The following is a 17,834-nucleotide window of genomic DNA, read 5'->3' as shown; positions in this document are numbered from 1 at the left end:
AACTTCATTCCACCATACAGTCAGCATACATTTTTCTACAAGCTCTATAAAAGCATTAAATGTTCATGTTCAGTGAGAATAATCGGGAAATATATTTAGGACTACAAAGACCATCCTTGTAACGCGACGCAATTACGTAAACGTCATCGTTCAGCGTCGTTATATACGTCACATCCCCGGATGACGGTCTTTTTTTCATAGCAAAGGTAAGACTGCCTTGCCTTCGTGTTTCTGTTGAAATAAAATCTGTTTGCATCTGTGTTACAGAATTAAACTATCAGTCTCTAAATATCAGGATACGACTCTTTGTACTATAACGATGCGGTAGACATGGTTATTTTTGCGATTCGTCCGTCATATTTCTGTAATAATGAACAGTTTGGTGTATATGCAGTCCTAGGCCGCCGGCTAGCCTATAACGTTAGCTAGCGGACTAATAGAAACGTGTGGTCGGTCGTACCGACAAACTACATAATTCCGCTGACACATGAGATGTATTTTATAACATTACATTGTCAGTTTTAAGAACGTAAGTCGCTGTCTAGCGACACTTCTTCTAATGTTGCTAATGCTAGCTAACATTACATGCCTGTAATGCATAGGCGAAGGCTGTGGTGTGTAGCCACAGCCAAGCACGTTTAGTAATCATCTGCTGTATTGCCTGGATGTTTTCTTGTGTTAAGCAACTTCTTGCATATTTTAATATTTGTTTCTGCTGCTGCAAAAGCGTTGTCATTTTAAACTAGACACATTTTCTCATAGGCTGTAGTATTGCTACAGTGTTAGCCTTCTGTAAGGTTTATGAATACCAACATTCCAAAGCTGGAATACTGTTTGGAGTCAAGAAGATTATTTAAAAATAAATTCATTTGAAAGTGGACACCACATACTTCTGCTTTACTAACCTTTTTCTTGTTCATGTCAGATGGCAGACGGAGACAAAAAGACTCCCAAGAGGAAGCACGGGAGCCGGAACCCGGTCCTGGCCCGGGGTATCGGCCGTTACTCCCGGTCAGCTATGTATGCCCGCAGGGCCATGTACAAGAGGAAGAGCAAGATCACTGAGACCAAGGTGAGGGCAGATATGTGACACCATGCCAAATAGATGATAAAACCATACACTTGACTCTTGTATTGATGACAATTTGCTTTTTGTTTCAGGTGGAGAAAAAGATTAGGGAGAGGCCCAAGGCAACTATTGTCAAGACAGTTGGAGGAGACAAGAATGGAGGCACTCGTGTTGTCAAGCAGCACAAGATGGTGAGCAAAGTGTAATTTCTTGTTTTTAACCCTGAGTTTATTTTGTTATTAAGATCAGAATTAACTCCCATCATATACTTAAATATACTAAATAAATATATATATAAACATATACTAAATATCTCTTCAAGTATTTGAGAGCACAATTGGTGGCCAGTTTAAAATATCAGGGGCAGTGGGTCAATTCCTCTTACACCTTTCATATAAGCCGATAAAGCAATAGGGACACTTGGGTTCCACAGGGCTATGAGTTCAATTAAATGTACTTGTTTTTTTGTATGGACATGTCTTCCACTATATATTTTTTTGCAAACCTCAATTTAAAATGGTAATGTTTATTTCCATGTGCTCCTTCTGTAGCCCCGCTACTACCCCACAGAAGATGTTCCCCGTAAACTGAAGAGCCACGGGAAGAAACCCTTCAGCCAGCACAAGAGGAAGCTGCGCAGCTCCATCACCCCAGGAACTGTCCTCATCCTGCTCACTGGCCGTCACCGTGGAAAGGTGAGAATCATTTCTAGCGGGTCTTCCCTTTTTAATTTTGTTTAATGTTCAGGGATTATCAGTAATGAGGACATTAACAACACAGGCCCAAAGTGCTAAGATTCTTCTAGTGTGTTAGGAAGCATGGGTGAATTCTTATATATTCTTTGTACGATCAAAGCCATGAAAGATTATACATAAAGTAATGTTGAGATTACAGTCTGATGTCGGGGTTATTTTTTCTCTCTGCTTCAGGGCTAAAAGGGGGTAATTGGCCTGCGTAAAAATGAACTGAATGGGTGAATTCTTTTTTAAATGACTGCTCGCCTAGCATCATGTTTAATCATTTTCATGTTAAGTAATTGAACCTCGAAATCTTCTAAACCCAACGCTGCTCAACTCCTGGTTACAGCCTCAATAATGGAATTGGAGTAATGTTAAATTACTGAATTAGGAAATCCCATCTCTTCCATTTGTATGCCTCCTATTGCACAATATTTCACTGTACATCATTTTTATCAAGGCATTGGTGTGTTTTACTAATTGCATCAGAGGTGGACTTGTGCTTGTTGTTGTACTGTCACAAGTGTAACTGTGTAACAGTGGCAACATAATGGCTGCTCGGTTCTCCCCAACGTACATTCTTATAAAGGCGCATGTACAACCCACGTATCTATAGATAGTGCCCCTCCGGAAAAAAGCCACATGTTATCGTGAATAAAAAAGGAATTTTCTAACAAGCGTGCTTGATGCATCACTATAATCACACAACCTCAGGTCCACAGACACTGGCCGTTTCTCAATCGCAAGTAAAACTGCTGCAGAGCAACTATTTCAAGTATACTACGTCATCGAGTGGTGCCGAAGGACTGTTTAAATGCATGTTAAATGCCCAGCATTCTGCGCCACTCTGACGTAGTATACGTGAAATAGTTGCTCTGCAGCAGGTGTACTCGCGATTGAGAAACGGCCATTGTCTTTACCTCCCACACGCAAATGATGCATGGGCAAGTTATGGAGGCATGCTAGTGTGCCCACACACACTTTGAGCAGTAGCTGACCTAAATAATGTTTCAGCTGTGAATATGACAGTCTTCCTGTTATAATTAGGAGTGTCAGATTTATTTTTCTCCATTCTCAAAACCATGGAATGGAAGCAGCCATTTAACATGTCTTAACCAAATGACACATTTCTTATAAGCTCACTAATTGAGCTGAATAGTGTGAAACTCCAGTACAAAAGGTTGATCCTAAAGAGACTTGATTTTTGTCTTTCAGCGTGTGGTGTTCCTGAAGCAGCTCTCAAGTGGTCTCCTGCTTGTCACTGGTAAGGATAATTGTTTTTGGTGCACATGCTGTTACCTTCACATTTAAGCTGACTGACATTAGAACAGCAATTATTTGGGCATCTTTCTACTTTTCTTAACGTTGCTATTTTCCTGTTTGCGTGTGTAGGCCCTCTTGCGCTGAACAGAGTACCCCTGCGCAGGGCTCACCAGAAGTTCTCCATTGCCACCAACACCAAAGTTGACATCACTGGCATGAAGATCCCCAAAACTCTGAACGATGCCTACTTCAAGAAGAAGAAGCTGAGGAAGCCCCGCCACCAGGAGGGAGAGATCTTCGATACAGAGAAAGAGGTGAACTAACTGGGCTATTGTCTTTTAATGCCTTACTTTGAACATTTCAACAGGACTTTGCCTTCCACATTTTTACATCACTCACGGATTTCTTCTCCATGTCTCTGTGCAGAAGTACCAGCTGACCGAGCAGAGGAAAGAGGACCAGAAAGCGGTGGACGCTCAGCTCCTGCCCCTCATCAAGAAAGTACCTCAGCTCAAAGGATACCTTCGCTCTTCCTTCAGCCTGTCAAATGGAGTCTTTCCACACAAGCTGGTTTTCTAAATGTGTTGTAATAAACAGTACCACCGTCTAATCCTCTTTCCTGCCTCATTTGTGCTGAAGCTGAGTATGTGAAGGCAATGATGGAAGTTGAACTAAAAAGCCTGTGCTATAAGTACAAATCCTTCATTTTTAAATGGTACATGTAAAAAGTATGAATATTTAATGTAGATGATGGTTTTGAAGCACTCAATAGAAGGAAAGGGCTCATTTTTGATGCAGTAATATAAAATTAGTTTTAATGTTGTGGCTGGTAGCATTACAGCTAATGGTTAATTGCATAACCATGCCTGCATTTCAGGAAGTGGGTATGAGAACCGATCTGTGAAACTAGTAATTTGATTAATCAACAGGTGGGAAGTGAGTATAAATACTTCATTACTTACGTACATTTTTCTGGTATCAGTACTTACTCCACTACTTATTTTTCTGACGACTTTTTACTTACATTTTTAACACATACCTGTACGTTCTACTTAGTTTTTCATTACAAGTTTGTTACTTTAGTTTTAATCTGTCAGATGGCGTGATTAGTCATGAGGGCCTATTTTTAACACTATTATTCATTTCCTGGTCTTCAAAGAGGGACCAATGGAAACGTAATTTTGCCGTTCAGCATCAAAACATTCATTAGCTAACAGACATTGTTTTATTATGAAGTGAGGTCAGTTGCTATTTAAATCAGTCAGTATTTCTATCACAGTATTTTTAAACACTAGTATCTACTTCTTGAGTAAAGGATGTGTACTTTGCCATCTCTGGTAATCAAATGTGGTAAAACACAATGTTCCCCTTTTAAAATGGAGTGGGACATCGCATACAAATGAATTGAAATATATTTCTAAAGAGTTTGAACATTCAAATGCGTTGTAATATTATCAGGTTTATTCTGTTTTGTTCCCTTGCAATCAACCATAAATGAGCATCAGATATAGCCAAAGATAATTGTTCTACTACAAAAGCTCTAAGAAGCTGGCATGATGAGTGACTTGTCTTTCAAGTTATGGCGGAAAAATGTCAATTGCATACACTCTACTGTGTTAACTGCAAATATAGGATTTTATCCCACTTGTAATGTTATGCCTTTTGCTAATATTACCAATCTCCTGGTTCAGTTAGAGTATAATGAAGTGACCACACCAGACATTGGACCCAGACAGCTTAACAGCTACACTTTAATAAAAAAAATGACATGTCTAATGTAACAAGACAAAAATAAATACAAGTTTCATCTCTTTAACATGGCCACGTTTTTTTTATCCTCAAAAACAGAACAAAGTAGAAAGCAGCACAGAAAAAGGCAGCGGCCCCTTGCCAAGGAATGATAAGTGCCTTTGTCGAATCAGTCAGTACTGTATGTATGGTCAGCTGATTTAGAGAAAATGCTTCTCTCAGCCCGACTTGAACAGCAGGATGGCGACTTGACCCAAGTAGAAGTAAATGAAATGCTTGGTCTCATGGGTCACGTAGCTGCCAAAGTTCCTCCCAACGATGCAGTGCCAGGTTGGGTTGTATTTCTTGTCAAACTCCTGTGAGGGGCGAATAAATGTATTGATCAAACATTTGTGGTCCAACATGTTTGGAGGTGAAAACAAAATACATTATTAAATGCTTATATGGTGAAGTAATGTTTCTTATTTGTAGTTTCATATGCTATATCACAACTACCAAGTAATACATGTTTACGTATCTATATTTTTTGTAACTGGATATGGTTGATTTATTGTGACCAATGGGCCACGATCAAGACGCAAACATTTCTTACTTAGAAATGTTAAACTTAAAGTTGAATTTATAACTAATTTGTTTGATAAGCATCTTTTTTTTTCTTTCAATGATCTTCTGGATAAAATGCATTTTATAATGGGAATTATTCAAAAATTATTTTGAATTGCCAACGACTGGTTTTGTTTTTTGAATTATGTAAATTTCTTTGAAATACTACATGTTGCTCAAAAGTCAGCAGGTTAAAGATTCAATTTGTTTGAGTCTACTTTAAGACTTTTAATGAATGGAAGTATTTACCTTCTTGATGTATGCAGCGATATCTTTCTCGATGTTGTACTTCTCCAGGGCCTGAGTGGCACACTCCACGGCGTCCTGCTGCATGTCCTCCGACATGTCGGCATTTTTTATCACTGCCTTTCTGTCAGACATGGTTGTCCTGGGAAACCAAAACACAGCGGAGGATTTATCATCTTCACGGGCGCATTGAAACACACACAATACAAAAGACCCTGAGCATCCCAACAGTCCTTATCATCGATTGACTGAAACGATACGGTATGGTTAACGTACTTGGTTGTCATCACCCAGTAAATAAAATGGTTTACGTTAGTTGGTGACGAGTTATCGTTACATAATTAGACACATAATGTGAACTAGCCGTTTCTACAAGTGTTGCATAACAACTCCATCAAGCTCAAAGGATGCGCGCGCTGCGTAGTTTCTATGGATACGCAAGACATTTTAGATTATCGTCTCAATTTTGTCCAAGGTTTAATCCAGGATCCTATTAAACTAAATGAAAGACCATTTTCCACAAACGTTACCTAACATTATAAAGCAGCGAAAGGACAAGCCTCATTTGCCCTAACGTGCAGGATACCAGGAAAAGGCACATTTCTCATAATAACATAACGTTTGTGATAAATATGACTTATCCGAAGTAAGGTGTCATGGGGGTTTGCTAACAGACATCGATACATGCTTATTCAGCGACGACGAGCCTCTCATTTGCTAACGGTTGCGATAACTAGCTACTCATTCATATTGGAAAAATAAACATCGTCTAACAGTCAGCACAGATTTAATCGTTTTGATAATGATGAAAACTAAGTAAAGTACACATGCAGTCATTTTAAAATGCGAAATTGTTAAATGTACTTACTAGTCTCTCGTATAGTGTTGTCTAGTTTTAAAGAGATGACCGCTCCTGTTGTGATAACTCCCGCGAAGTGGTTGACACAAAAGTAATGTGGGTGTGTAGCGGTAGAAGACTGCTGCCTTGCCATATCCCCATTGGCTGTTATTAATGCACAGGGCGTTATCATTGGCTGGTACAGGCCAATGTCTCGGGTATTTCTGCCCGCATTTTATTTCAAACCATCATGCCTTGCGGTCGTTACCGCGGCAACCACTGTAAATACATTGCTAATGCCAAAGATGCTAAATAACTTTTTTTTTTAAACCAACACTGTTATTCTATGGTCCATGCCTCACTGATGGTAGGCACTAGGCAGGATATTTTAGTACTTCGTTTACAACTATGTTGTAAGTGAAGTTAAAGAAAATGTAGGCCTAGTCAATGTGAAACATTTTTGTTGGAAGAAGCAACATATTTATTTCTAACTGGAAAGGTTATTGGTTCAATACATGACTTATGCTTGTATCCTTATCCATAGCACGGGTACAAGTTACATTTAGATAAAGGCATAAAACATTTACAAAATAATAAAATTACCCTTTTTCAGCTTTTATTAGTCATACGTACATAGCTACAGTGTAGTTGTGATGATGAAAATCTTAGGTCACAGGCTCCACCAACAGTGCAACACAATACAACAGTGTGTGCAAAAAATGATTAATAATGACCAATCCAGTATGTCATGGCATAGTTTCATAAAAAAGGATAAAACATTGAACACACATTGATGATAAATAAATGATAGTATGAAACATAACAAGTCGTGGTTCAGCTTTTCTTAAAAACAAAAAAATCCTAGTAGTAGCCTACTGTAGGCTATGTCTTTTTCAAAAAGACTCAAAATCCAATCATTGTTTTAGTACACTGGACAAATATGAACTTTTTATTGTACCAACTATTTTGAGTTGTGTGTGTTGAAAAGTGTAATTTCTATTTCAATACATTCTATATATTGAGACCCATTGACTCCCAATCTGAACCAGATACAAACCTAACACTGTAAAATTAAGACACACTCCTTTTTATTTGGATTTGAGTTCACCTTCTATTTAATGTGTATGTAAAAATGTGTTTGTTTCCCCTTCATTTCTTTAAAAGCTTACATGTCATGTGACCAAGTGACTTCAACTCCATACCATTTATTAATTCACTGGAACACACACACACACACACCTTTTAGTCCACCCTGGGTTAAATATTATTTTTATCGACATTCAGCACTATTTTCTTTTGATTAGCTTTATTACTACACTGAATTCACGGGACACACATCTGTTTATTGGACTTAGTTCATTCTATGTCATGTCAATGATCCCAAATAATATCAGACCAGATATTATGACTACACTTGACAAAAAGACACATACAGGTTTCCATGGTTTTATTTTCTTAAATATCTTTTTAGAAAAGGTTACAATCCTCCCCATAAAGAAAACTAAACAGAATCCATATACTAATATTTAAGTTTTGCAATACAGATTCAAGTCTGTATCACCAAGGTTCATGGTAGCAGTATTTCAGTTGAATAACTGTATTACTTTTATACTTTCTAAATGCCACCCATATAAGCACTGAAGATACAATAATATCATATAAGTAAAAATGTTCACACAACCACATGCAAGAGAAACAAATCTACCATAGTAACATTCACACATCAATCAACAACTGGAAAACATCTCAACACATTGATGATCTTTTTTTTGTCCAACATGGAGCCCCTTAACCACAAATCACATTTGCTTTATTGCATTCTTTCCTTCCGTTTCATCAGTTTGCCCAAATTGGAAAATAAATACTCACAAGTTTAAAAACAGGGATTCTTGAATGTCCATGGTGATTGACATAAAGTAAGAACAACCGCAGTACCGCTGTGGTGTCTGAATGTGTAACAGTTATAAAAACATGTTTGAACAACAAAGCGTTAAAGGGTGCTATATAAAAAGTGAAATGTATATGCGTTGTAAAAAATAAAATTACTGTTGAGAGCATGATTTAAAAAAAGAGCCCAATAAGTCTTTACAAAGATACGTTATGGGAAAATCAAACAAAAAATAAATCTAAATTATAATTTTGTTTTGCAAGACGTGTATGCATTTGGGTTGAAAAGTCATTAAAAAGGGGATGATTCGTTTTCACAGTTGTTATTTTTTTCAGAACATAGTTGTACGGTATACTAACATATACATACACAGATCTTGTTTATAGGAAAGCTGTACAGATGTACAGTATCTGTAAACTTCACTGGCTGCGCTCACTTGGCTCTTTGTATTTGTAGTGGATGTATTCAAAGATGTCTCTCTCACTATCCACCAACAGAGGCTCCCCTGCCACACCTACAACAGATCGAGAAAGGAAAATATTTCATAGTTAGAGCATGAATCATTGATTACTGATTGATGCCAGAAGAACCACATGGCTGACAGATTGAGCAGGGTCATATGTCACATTGGACTGAGACTCACCAGTGACTCCAACAGGCCGTATGGTGTACTCATTGAGAGTGAAGCCTTTCTCCAGAGCATGAGTTCTCATGTTTTTATTGAAGATATCACTTCCAGTGAAATACAGAACTCCACAGTAGTACTGGTCCTTGGGAATTAACCTTGGGGAAATGGAGAACAGTCAGTCAGGGAGCAGTAGAGACAGAGAAAGTAGTACAGAAAGTGGCTTCTTTACTTGGTATATTCTTCTGTACTGGGCCTGTTGAGTATTGTTGTACGTAGAGGCAATGTTTTCATTGGAAAATCATTAGAGATGCAGCAATTGCATTTCCTGATTTCTTAAAAGCCCGACCGTACCTTTCCAATTTTTCTTTCTTTCTAAGAACTATATTTAATAGCATACATAAACATTTCTGTACCTTATTTTCAATATTGACTTGTAAGGTTCATGCATATCATAGGAGAATAAAGGACAAATATTATAGTTTTTCAGTTTTATTTAGAACACTATCTATCTGCTCTCTATTTCTTAATGAAATCATAATTGTTTTTATACAGAAAGTACAAGTCCACTATTAATTATATATCCAAAACAATGTATACATTTATCAATACAAAAGTATTTCGAAATCAGTATTTAACAATAATGTAAATGTGTGTGGCTGTCTGTGCTGCTACGTGTGTGACATAAGACCATCATGCAGTACATGCGATATAATAGAAATAATATAATATATAATAATAATAATAATAAGATATAATATCGGATCGACCGGACAGTTTCCTCGAGAGGCCCATTTTTTATTTTGCCTTTATTTATACAGGTCTCATTTTCAAGAGAGACCTGTTCAGTGGTTACACTACCACACAAAGTTACAGACAAACAGGACACTAAACACATGCACCATTCATTGGTGCATCCCTAAAGAGGATAGATATGAGCAATATAAAGAAGGGCACCTGATATCAATACGCCTGTGAAGGTATTCTTCCTCTTCCTCGTCGCTCTTCTGAAGCTGGCTGACTCCCTAGAAAACAAAATCCAGCACATTGTGACCAGTGATGTTCTTTATGCACTGGGAACTGACTGTGTTGCACATCGATCACACATACAGCTGAGCACCAGAGAGATAATAACTACAAGCCTCACCATGTACTTGGTGTCTCCTTTGGACATATTATCAGTCACAAACCCAATGGACTCGAAATGTTCCACCACGGCATGAAGGAGCTTAGGCTGTAAAAGAAGATAAATGCAACAAAATAAATTGTTAAAAGATGACAAAAGTGGAACCGCAGTTAATCTTAATATCGACGGTATACTGATTTTGAATGAGATACCCTAGAGAAGAGTCTTACCTGCTTCTCAGTCTCAGAGGTGTAGTCTGGGTGGGTCAGCAAAATATCAATATCACCACTCGATGCTGCACCTGGAAATTATGAACATGTGAATCAATAGCTTGAATAATGGAGTTTGAATTACTATTAACTTAAATTCAACTTGAAGGGAAAGTTTTACCTCTCCTGTAGCTTCCACAGATCGTCCCAATATATTCTGTATCGACCTTCTTCAACTCTTCATGAATAAAAGTCTAAACAAAACACACGGTTTAAGAAAACTCTCAATAAAATGTAATAGAAGATAACAAAAACTTTAAAACTTCAAGTACCTCCATCTGCTCCATTTCAGCACGTGGAATCCTTTTCTCAAATTCTTCAAAGTACCTGAAAGCAGCACAAATAATTCATGAAACAGCTGGAGTGATACTAGAGAAAGACTTTAATATATTTGATTATTTGGGTTTTAATGAATGTATTTACACATTTACAGACAACATCCAGCCAAACTTACCTGAGTCCAATCTGTTGATGATGGTTTAGCTTGTGCTCGATCTTTTTCAGATCTAAGAATACAACAAGAAACAGAAAAAAAACATTGCTCAATTATAAATCACACCAAAGCTAAATCTACATTGTGCACATGTGTTGAGATCGGTATATTGTACATCATATACAATGTTCAGCCATTTCTACCTAAATGTTTTGAAAAATGATAATAAACAAACCTTCTAACGTCTTCACCCCTTCTTCAAAGAACTTCCTGGCAGCAGCGGGGCTGAAGTCAGAACAAGGAGATGCATTTGGTAACATGAAGCATTATATTAAAACTATATCAGTATTCAAATCCTAACCATTCCTGCATCACTCCGGAGTGGCTGCTGAACTGGTGCATTTCAGTTTGAATATCCAATTAATAAATATTTGATTTAGATGATTTCCAATGACATACCCAATTCCAGTCACTCTGGTGAGGAAATTAATGGAAGAGCTGGTGTCATCGGTACGAATCTAGAGGAACAAATAGTCATCAGTCTGTGTAATACATTTAAAGTGAGCTATTTTAAAAACGCATACTCTTACAATGCAGCATTATTCAGACATTACCACGTGACTGTATATTAAATAGAACACTAACCTTTTCCAGTTTCCGTAGTGTGCCAGTTTGCAGGAACTCATCAATCTTTTCTGATATTTTAGCTCCAACACCTTCCTGTTGAAATGTAGAAATAAAATACAAAATTGAGAAAGCTGAATAGAGCTATTTGCAGCAGTTATGTAAGATGTAGTACTATTGACAAACAAAGGCTGCAGCAGAGCGCTCTACATGTCCCCAGAAACAAGAGCAGAGTAGTGCTCGAGAAGACAAGCAGTGATGGAGTCCTTTCCAGTTTCCAGGCAGCATTACATGAAATACACCATCAGAAAAGCAGAAATAGCATCAAGTCAGCTCCCCTGTTCAATACAAAGATGGATAATAATAAATGAATCCAAGAAATAGGAAATGCTATTAATTAACTATGAGAACCAGTATATTTGCACCATCTTCCACTACAACTAGTAAAAATGACAATCTTCTAAAATGTAGAATTTATTGCAGGACTGGACTCTGCATTGCGGTGTCTAGGTTTGTTATTGTTACACAAAATGTGCCTCTTGATCATTGTCAACAGTTCACATTTTTCAAACATTCACTGATGTGTTTTTAAGGCAATTACTTTTATGACAGTGAAACCAAATCCAGAGCACATACCAGTTTCTTGGCCTCTTCGCCATTTCTGATTTTGTTAGGGTACTTAGAAATGGTTGATGCTGCTTTCCTAGACAGGGAAAAAGCAAAAGGATTAATACAAAATAGAACATGATAAGGACTTTAAAGAAGCAAATCATTTGTTGATAAAAAGCTGCCTTTGAATGCCAAATCACAATTAATATTCAACTCTTTTTCCCATATAACATTACATATATTATTCACTCATTTGCCAGGCTAAAACATAACAACAAACCCTACCTCTATGAATGTTAAAACATTGAAATGTATTCATATATTTTTTACTTCATGGTTATTTTGTAGTTTGTATTGCGCATAATTATACATGAATGAAGTGAATTAAACACCTCTAAAATGGTTTCTGTAAATTGATTGTCTCTTAAACTGGCAGTTTGGTTTATGCTCTATATGCATCTGATATTGATGTATTTGTTTTGTTAAGATGCCTTGTTGTATTTCAGGCATCTTATCAAAGCACTCTGCTGAAGCTTCAGACCTTACCTGTAAGCGTTGGACTTGTGTATTGCCCTGTTCACGTTTTTCTCATAATTGGCCAGCTCTGAAATGACAAGAGAGACATCAAATGGTTTTTATATGTACCTCTTACCTCTGAAGTTTATTGAAACTATGTTCACAATTTGTTTTATTCCCTCAACCCAGCTGAAGGCAGGAAGCCTTTCAATGACAACACGGTGACTGTCAGCGTCAGAGCTGACAAAACTCAGATTTTAGGTCGAAGCAAACCACATAATTTAGCACATTTGTTTTACAAATATTTACTTCTAGTGCAAAGTATTTTTAGTTGTACTTAAAAACTAAACCCTGGTGCTATGCTAGCTATTGTTAGCCAAACTCAGCCGTCCCTTCCATTCACGTACCGACGAGAAAGTCTGTAATTCCCTCATTTGGGGATTCCTGTGGCGCTTTCCTTTTGCTCATTGTTGCTTTGACAAGCTCTCAGATGTCTGCTGTAAGACTTAAAGGTCTTATATGAATGCACGAAGTCTAAACCTCTGTAATCTTCGCACGATTCTAACTAGCACACTAGCTAGCTCAAGCCGAACAATGACCGAAGTACGCACAGGGGGCGGGGCGGGGCGTGCGTCAACACGTCATACATACTCAGCGGTTTTCCTTTTTTACAGCACTTTTTAATTTCATAAAACGATATACCTTAACGTAAATAGAAGACAGAAACACGTGCATTGGATAAAATGAACGTCTTCAATGGTATTCCAAGTTTGTTTACAATACTTTAAATTATTAAGGACATATATTCTTTCTACAATGTGATCACTGAGTTGTGTCATCATGACAGTTTTACAGAACCAATATGGAGTTCATCCAATCCGGATAAACAGAGAAATAATTACTTCTTTAGCAGTCTGCAACATCTTCAGCATATACACTTCCCAAAATATTCATTATTACAAACCAACAATCAGTTTTACACAAAAAGAAAAACACATCCAAGAAGGTTTTACCAAAGGAACAGTTTTTAATGTACAGTTTACATTGCATCTGATAGGTTAAAAATGCATATTTTCTAGTTGCATGTAAATTGTTCTTTAAGTAACTGATTATCAGTAGCCTCAATGGTTGACCTTATGGAATAATCACTCGTATTATAGACATGAAAATTGCTAACGTATAAATAATCATGAATTCTACAAGTTCAGCATTATTTACATGATGCTTAATGAAGCAGTACATATACAGGACCTTCTCCAGATTCTAATTGGTTAGGAATCTGTTTTCACATAAACTTTGTCCCTGGAGAATATTTGTATGGCTTCCTCAATTTCAGAAAGCCTAGAATCCAGATGAGCCCGACGTGAGCGAATACTCAGATTGTCAGCTTTGAGAGGGAAGGACAACAGCTCCGTCACCAGTGAGCGATGGGCTGAGGAAACAAAATCAATACAATTAGAAGAGCAAATACTCACTACCCATGTCGTAGCTTAAGTTGTGTTGATATCATTAATACAAGGGCAGAAATAAAGAACAATAGAGACATACTCTCTTTGAGGGACTTCAGTGTCTCCTGTCTCTTATTTTCAGGCATCAGCGTGTGACCAGTCGGGGCTGTAGGATCAGGGGCGTTCCTCCTCTTCTCTTCCTCCTCTATTTGCCACCTCTCCTTCCTTTCCTCCAGACTGAATGTGTGTCAATGAAAGTGATAACAGGAATGAGTAACAGGGAGTCAACATGGTTGCTTGCTGGGAAGAGTCATAGGTTTTTAACATGTACTTTTTTTTAATAGAAAAAGCACTTCAATCCTATAAGAAGTTGTATGTCCTGTGAATCCCAGAAGTTCCCAAGAATATATTCAGTTAAAATAGAAGATTTGAGTAGACAGTGATTCTTTTTTAAGATATGGCATGTGAATACTCACTATTGAGGCACCTGTCCCTTAACTGCCATGGGCACAGGCTTATCTCTAAGGTTGGTCAATGACTGGGATCGACGCATCCCAGTTTTTCCTGCAGAACGGGCATTATGTTTTACAAAGTCTATCGTCTGGCCTTGTACCTGTAACTGTATCCACAAACAGAAATGTATAGAATTAAAAAAAAAAATCCTTTATAAATACTCTCTGAACTGACTAAACACTTATTTGCACTTCTCACTTGCAAGTCGAGGTCCTGTATGGAGTTGCAGGAGGTCCGCCGTTGCAAAGTTACAGGAGAGTTTTTAGAGCGTGGTCTTGGTGGAGCAGTAGAATGGGCCTTCAGAAAGTTTTGAAACTGTGGTTTAGAAGTTGGACTAGAAACCTGCAAGGAGGAGACATGATTAAAAGTGATCAAGAGGACATATTTATAACCTAAGAATTTGCAATACTCCCTACCTGTAGTTGGACCATCACCCTGGATGCGACGTTCTCGTATTTGGAGGAGGTCCAAAGAGCTTTGACTGGAGCTGGACGAGACAGTGCCCTCTCTGACTCCTGCTCTTTGCAGCGCCTCTGAATCTCCCTAAGCCGACGCACATTCTCTTTACCAAAGTCATGTACTCGCGGTTCTGAGAGTGAAGAATCACAAACGTTTTTTCAATATCTTTTTCATTTTCGGATCAAGCAAGTGTTTAATCAAACTACCTTACTTGCTTTAACAACTCAAAAATTCAAAAGGGAAAACTAAAATAATAAGATACACGTATACCACAAGAAAAAACAACAAAAACAAAAAAAAACAATTGCATTTACTCTGTTTGGGAACAGGGCTGATAGAGACATCCCCTAGTTTGAGTAGTTCCCCAACTACCCCTCTCTGTCCGCGTTCAAGAATATGGGTGGCATTAGGGCCGATACGGGGAGGATGTGATGGGGTACGGGCACTATAGCAGCGAGGGTACAACACAGGATCTGGAGCGAGCGGCCCTGAGAGGAGTGCCACACTCCCAATGTCGTTTCTCTCTAAACGGCCACATGCTGGAGAAAGAAAGGAAAACTGAACAAGGTCACTTGAGGCTCATGATAAACAATGAGTTATCAAATATGAACAGAAAATTACTCTTTAATAGCAGTTTCCTGCATATGATTTTTGTGTATCATTTATTTAACGTATCATTTATTTAACTTAAAACACACTCATGGATGTCAATAGACTAACTGAAATTGAACTGAAATTCCCAATGGAAACAACAGTTGGAGTTAGTCTTTAGCTAATAGATATTATTTACTGCCCAAATTCATTGGGAAATAAAAAGATTGTTAAAGGGGGTTTAATATAATAGAGCCCAGAGGCTTCATCTAACCTGAAGCAGGTCGCTTGTAGTACTGTGGAAACAGAGAAGGATCTGGGGGGATTGGCCCAGATATCGATGAAGGTCCTTCACACATCTGAAGCTGTACATTTTACAAAAAAAGGAGATGAAAACAGTTAAAGTTACAGTACCAGCTAAGCAGAAACAGCACCTAACAGAATCACAAGGGCCTGCAAAGAGAAGTATTTTCGTCTGAACATAAAGTGAGCAGTGGTTTGCCCTGGCTAAAGGGTATTTCCACCAGAGGCTGAAAGAATAATGTTAGGACACTGATAAAGGATCCCAAACACAAAAAAAAACTATTCTCGTTTGAGGTTGGGGAAAAGTGACTGGACATATCCAGGCCAGCACTGAGAGGCTAAGGAAATATTTTTACTTAATGACAAGCTAGATAAGTAACTAATTTTTAATTACCTCTGCACTACAGGTGGTGTAATAGCAGCAATTTTTCTAGCGGAATATACATCCTAGAAGGTGATAAAATCACACTGTATGACTAACTATACAGAATTGTCGTGTATATGTTAATCAATAGTTAGTCAGTATGAGAGTGAATGAATGAATGAACAAATCAATGAGTCGTTCTTGATATTATAATAATCAAAATGTAGTTCATGAAGAGTTAGATTGCTTTCTAACGTTAAGTTACCTAAACGCTGTCTAAATAAAACTAATGTTATCTTAATTAGCTAGCCTGTTGTAAAGTTAGCAAAATCAACACGATCCATTTCGACGTATTCCTCCTCAGAAATGATTTAACACAAACGTCACCAACACATATTGCAAGTCTTTACGTCGACCAAACAACTGGAACGGGTTGCGATCTGGTTGCGATGCATTAGAATAGTCAAGACAGTTTGTTTACCTTTATTTGTCCTGTTGTTTATCACTGAGGATTTTGTTCACGCAGAGCGATGACGCCGAGGTATCAACACTTGTTTCAATTCTCTTCCCCATGGCAACGGGGCAGTTGCACATAGAACTAGACCTAATAGAAAAGAGCGGTTACCTCTGGGCTGCCAAAATACTATTCGAGTCCCACTTTTATCAAACACAATATAAATCCCAACCTATTTAAAATTAAAAACCTGTAAATGTATAGGTTGTTCAGATTTTATCAGAAATATGACACGTTCAATGCAGAATAATTATAACAACAACAACAACAACAACAACAACATACAACTATGTTTCGCCAAAGCGGACTTTTTTGGTGAGGTTCTATAAAGGGATTGCTGATGACTGTATCAATAATAATGACACATTGAACGAATATGCAACTCGCACCTTAAAAGGTAATTCGTTTTGATAAGCCACAGCCTGCGTGCGTGTGCTCACCTGCAGTTTTAAGTTCTAGCAGGTATATTTCTAGTGTGATCTTGCTGGGGTGTGTGGAAATCATAGACTGTATATACTGATACCCTGAGCATTGCCTTACAGGTTCACATTAAAAACAAATCTAATTTAGTAATCTACGACCGCAATGCTTATAGTTCTAATCTAAACTAGTTTACCCTAAACTGAAATGTTACTATATGATTGGGTACACTACACAGGAGGGAGCATACTACACTGCACTAATATTTAGGTACGCCTGACAGATTTACCTCAGGGCTAAGACACCCTATTCTAAACTATAGAGGTCATTTCCCCCGAGTGGTGAAAGAGTCTTACTACAACAAATACATGCATCATTTCCATAGTGGTTGTTTCACATAGGCAGTATAATCCGAGTAGTATAATACATACATAATACTCAGTCATTGAAATAATGTACTTATGTACATCCCTATATTTGATTTACCAATATTTGGAAGAATGTACTCTTTTTCCTATTTCCTTTGTAATGGCAATGTGTGTGATATACTGTATATTAAATTGTTACTGTAAAAACATGCACCAGGGTAATTAGCTAATCTCAAAAATATTGTATAGTCAGATATAT

The 17,834-nt window shown here is 37.6% G+C and overlaps 4 protein-coding genes across 4 annotated transcripts; 1 reads left to right on the top strand and 3 right to left on the bottom strand.

Annotated features, from left to right (window-relative positions):
* The first annotated feature begins 153 nt into the window (after positions 1-153).
* On the top strand, positions 154-3,679 carry rpl6 (ribosomal protein L6). The gene is made up of 7 exons (XM_034237443.1): positions 154-206; positions 926-1,072; positions 1,162-1,260; positions 1,621-1,764; positions 3,022-3,070; positions 3,199-3,383; positions 3,496-3,679. The coding sequence occupies exons 2-7, from the start codon at positions 926-928 to the stop codon at positions 3,646-3,648; spliced, it is 777 nt and encodes a 258-aa protein (XP_034093334.1). The 5' UTR covers positions 154-206; the 3' UTR covers positions 3,649-3,679.
* A 1,112-nt stretch (positions 3,680-4,791) lies between these two features.
* dynll1 (dynein, light chain, LC8-type 1) lies at positions 4,792-6,672 on the bottom strand. Its single transcript, XM_034237456.1, has 3 exons — positions 6,536-6,672; positions 5,671-5,809; positions 4,792-5,174 (listed from the first exon to the last, which is right to left on the bottom strand). Exons 2-3 carry the CDS (start codon positions 5,800-5,802, stop codon positions 5,037-5,039), a joined length of 270 nt encoding a protein of 89 aa, XP_034093347.1. The 5' UTR covers positions 5,803-5,809; positions 6,536-6,672; the 3' UTR covers positions 4,792-5,036.
* Positions 6,673-7,937: 1,265 nt separating this feature from the next.
* polb (polymerase (DNA directed), beta) lies at positions 7,938-13,217 on the bottom strand. The gene is made up of 14 exons (XM_034237418.1): positions 13,003-13,217; positions 12,626-12,683; positions 12,107-12,173; positions 11,492-11,566; positions 11,306-11,364; positions 11,082-11,131; positions 10,868-10,919; positions 10,686-10,740; positions 10,535-10,607; positions 10,375-10,445; positions 10,166-10,252; positions 9,976-10,043; positions 9,037-9,176; positions 7,938-8,907 (listed from the first exon to the last, which is right to left on the bottom strand). The coding sequence occupies exons 1-14, from the start codon at positions 13,061-13,063 to the stop codon at positions 8,813-8,815; spliced, it is 1,011 nt and encodes a 336-aa protein (XP_034093309.1). The 5' UTR covers positions 13,064-13,217; the 3' UTR covers positions 7,938-8,812.
* A 381-nt stretch (positions 13,218-13,598) lies between these two features.
* enkd1 (enkurin domain containing 1) lies at positions 13,599-16,872 on the bottom strand. Its single transcript, XM_034237403.1, has 8 exons — positions 16,755-16,872; positions 15,881-15,971; positions 15,330-15,554; positions 14,973-15,145; positions 14,755-14,898; positions 14,520-14,662; positions 14,144-14,280; positions 13,599-14,027 (listed from the first exon to the last, which is right to left on the bottom strand). The coding sequence occupies exons 2-8, from the start codon at positions 15,963-15,965 to the stop codon at positions 13,867-13,869; spliced, it is 1,068 nt and encodes a 355-aa protein (XP_034093294.1). The 5' UTR covers positions 15,966-15,971; positions 16,755-16,872; the 3' UTR covers positions 13,599-13,866.
* Between the last annotated feature and the right edge of the window lie 962 nt (positions 16,873-17,834).

Source organism: Gymnodraco acuticeps, unplaced genomic scaffold (genome assembly GCF_902827175.1).
Source record: "Gymnodraco acuticeps unplaced genomic scaffold, fGymAcu1.1, whole genome shotgun sequence".
NCBI lineage: Eukaryota > Metazoa > Chordata > Actinopteri > Perciformes > Bathydraconidae > Gymnodraco > Gymnodraco acuticeps.
This window is presented reverse-complemented; position numbering and strand designations above follow the sequence as displayed.

Bases quoted from the DNA above. Each gene is read 5' to 3' on its own strand.
- rpl6 (XM_034237443.1), top strand. From the start codon at position 926: ATGGCAGACGGAGACAAAAAGACTCCCAAGAGGAAGCACGGGAGCCGG. The intron at 1,261-1,620 runs GTGAGCAAAGTG...CTCCTTCTGTAG, and splicing joins TTGTCAAGCAGCACAAGATG to CCCCGCTACTACCCCACAGA. The intron at 1,765-3,021 runs GTGAGAATCATT...TTTGTCTTTCAG, and splicing joins CTGGCCGTCACCGTGGAAAG to CGTGTGGTGTTCCTGAAGCA.
- dynll1 (XM_034237456.1), bottom strand. From the start codon at position 5,802: ATGTCTGACAGAAAGGCAGTGATAAAAAATGCCGACATGTCGGAGGAC. The intron at 5,175-5,670 runs GTAAATACTTCC...CGCCCCTCACAG, and splicing joins TCGCTGCATACATCAAGAAG to GAGTTTGACAAGAAATACAA.
- polb (XM_034237418.1), bottom strand. From the start codon at position 13,063: ATGAGCAAAAGGAAAGCGCCACAGGAATCCCCAAATGAGGGAATTACA. The intron at 12,684-13,002 runs GTACGTGAATGG...TTGTCATTTCAG, and splicing joins AATTACAGACTTTCTCGTCG to AGCTGGCCAATTATGAGAAA. The intron at 8,908-9,036 runs GTGAGTCTCAGT...GATCTGTTGTAG, and splicing joins ACGGCCTGTTGGAGTCACTG to GTGTGGCAGGGGAGCCTCTG.
- enkd1 (XM_034237403.1), bottom strand. From the start codon at position 15,965: ATGTGTGAAGGACCTTCATCGATATCTGGGCCAATCCCCCCAGATCCT. The intron at 14,899-14,972 runs GTAGGGAGTATT...TCCTCCTTGCAG, and splicing joins GGGTGATGGTCCAACTACAG to GTTTCTAGTCCAACTTCTAA. The intron at 14,028-14,143 runs GTATGTCTCTAT...TTGTTTCCTCAG, and splicing joins ACTGAAGTCCCTCAAAGAGA to CCCATCGCTCACTGGTGACG.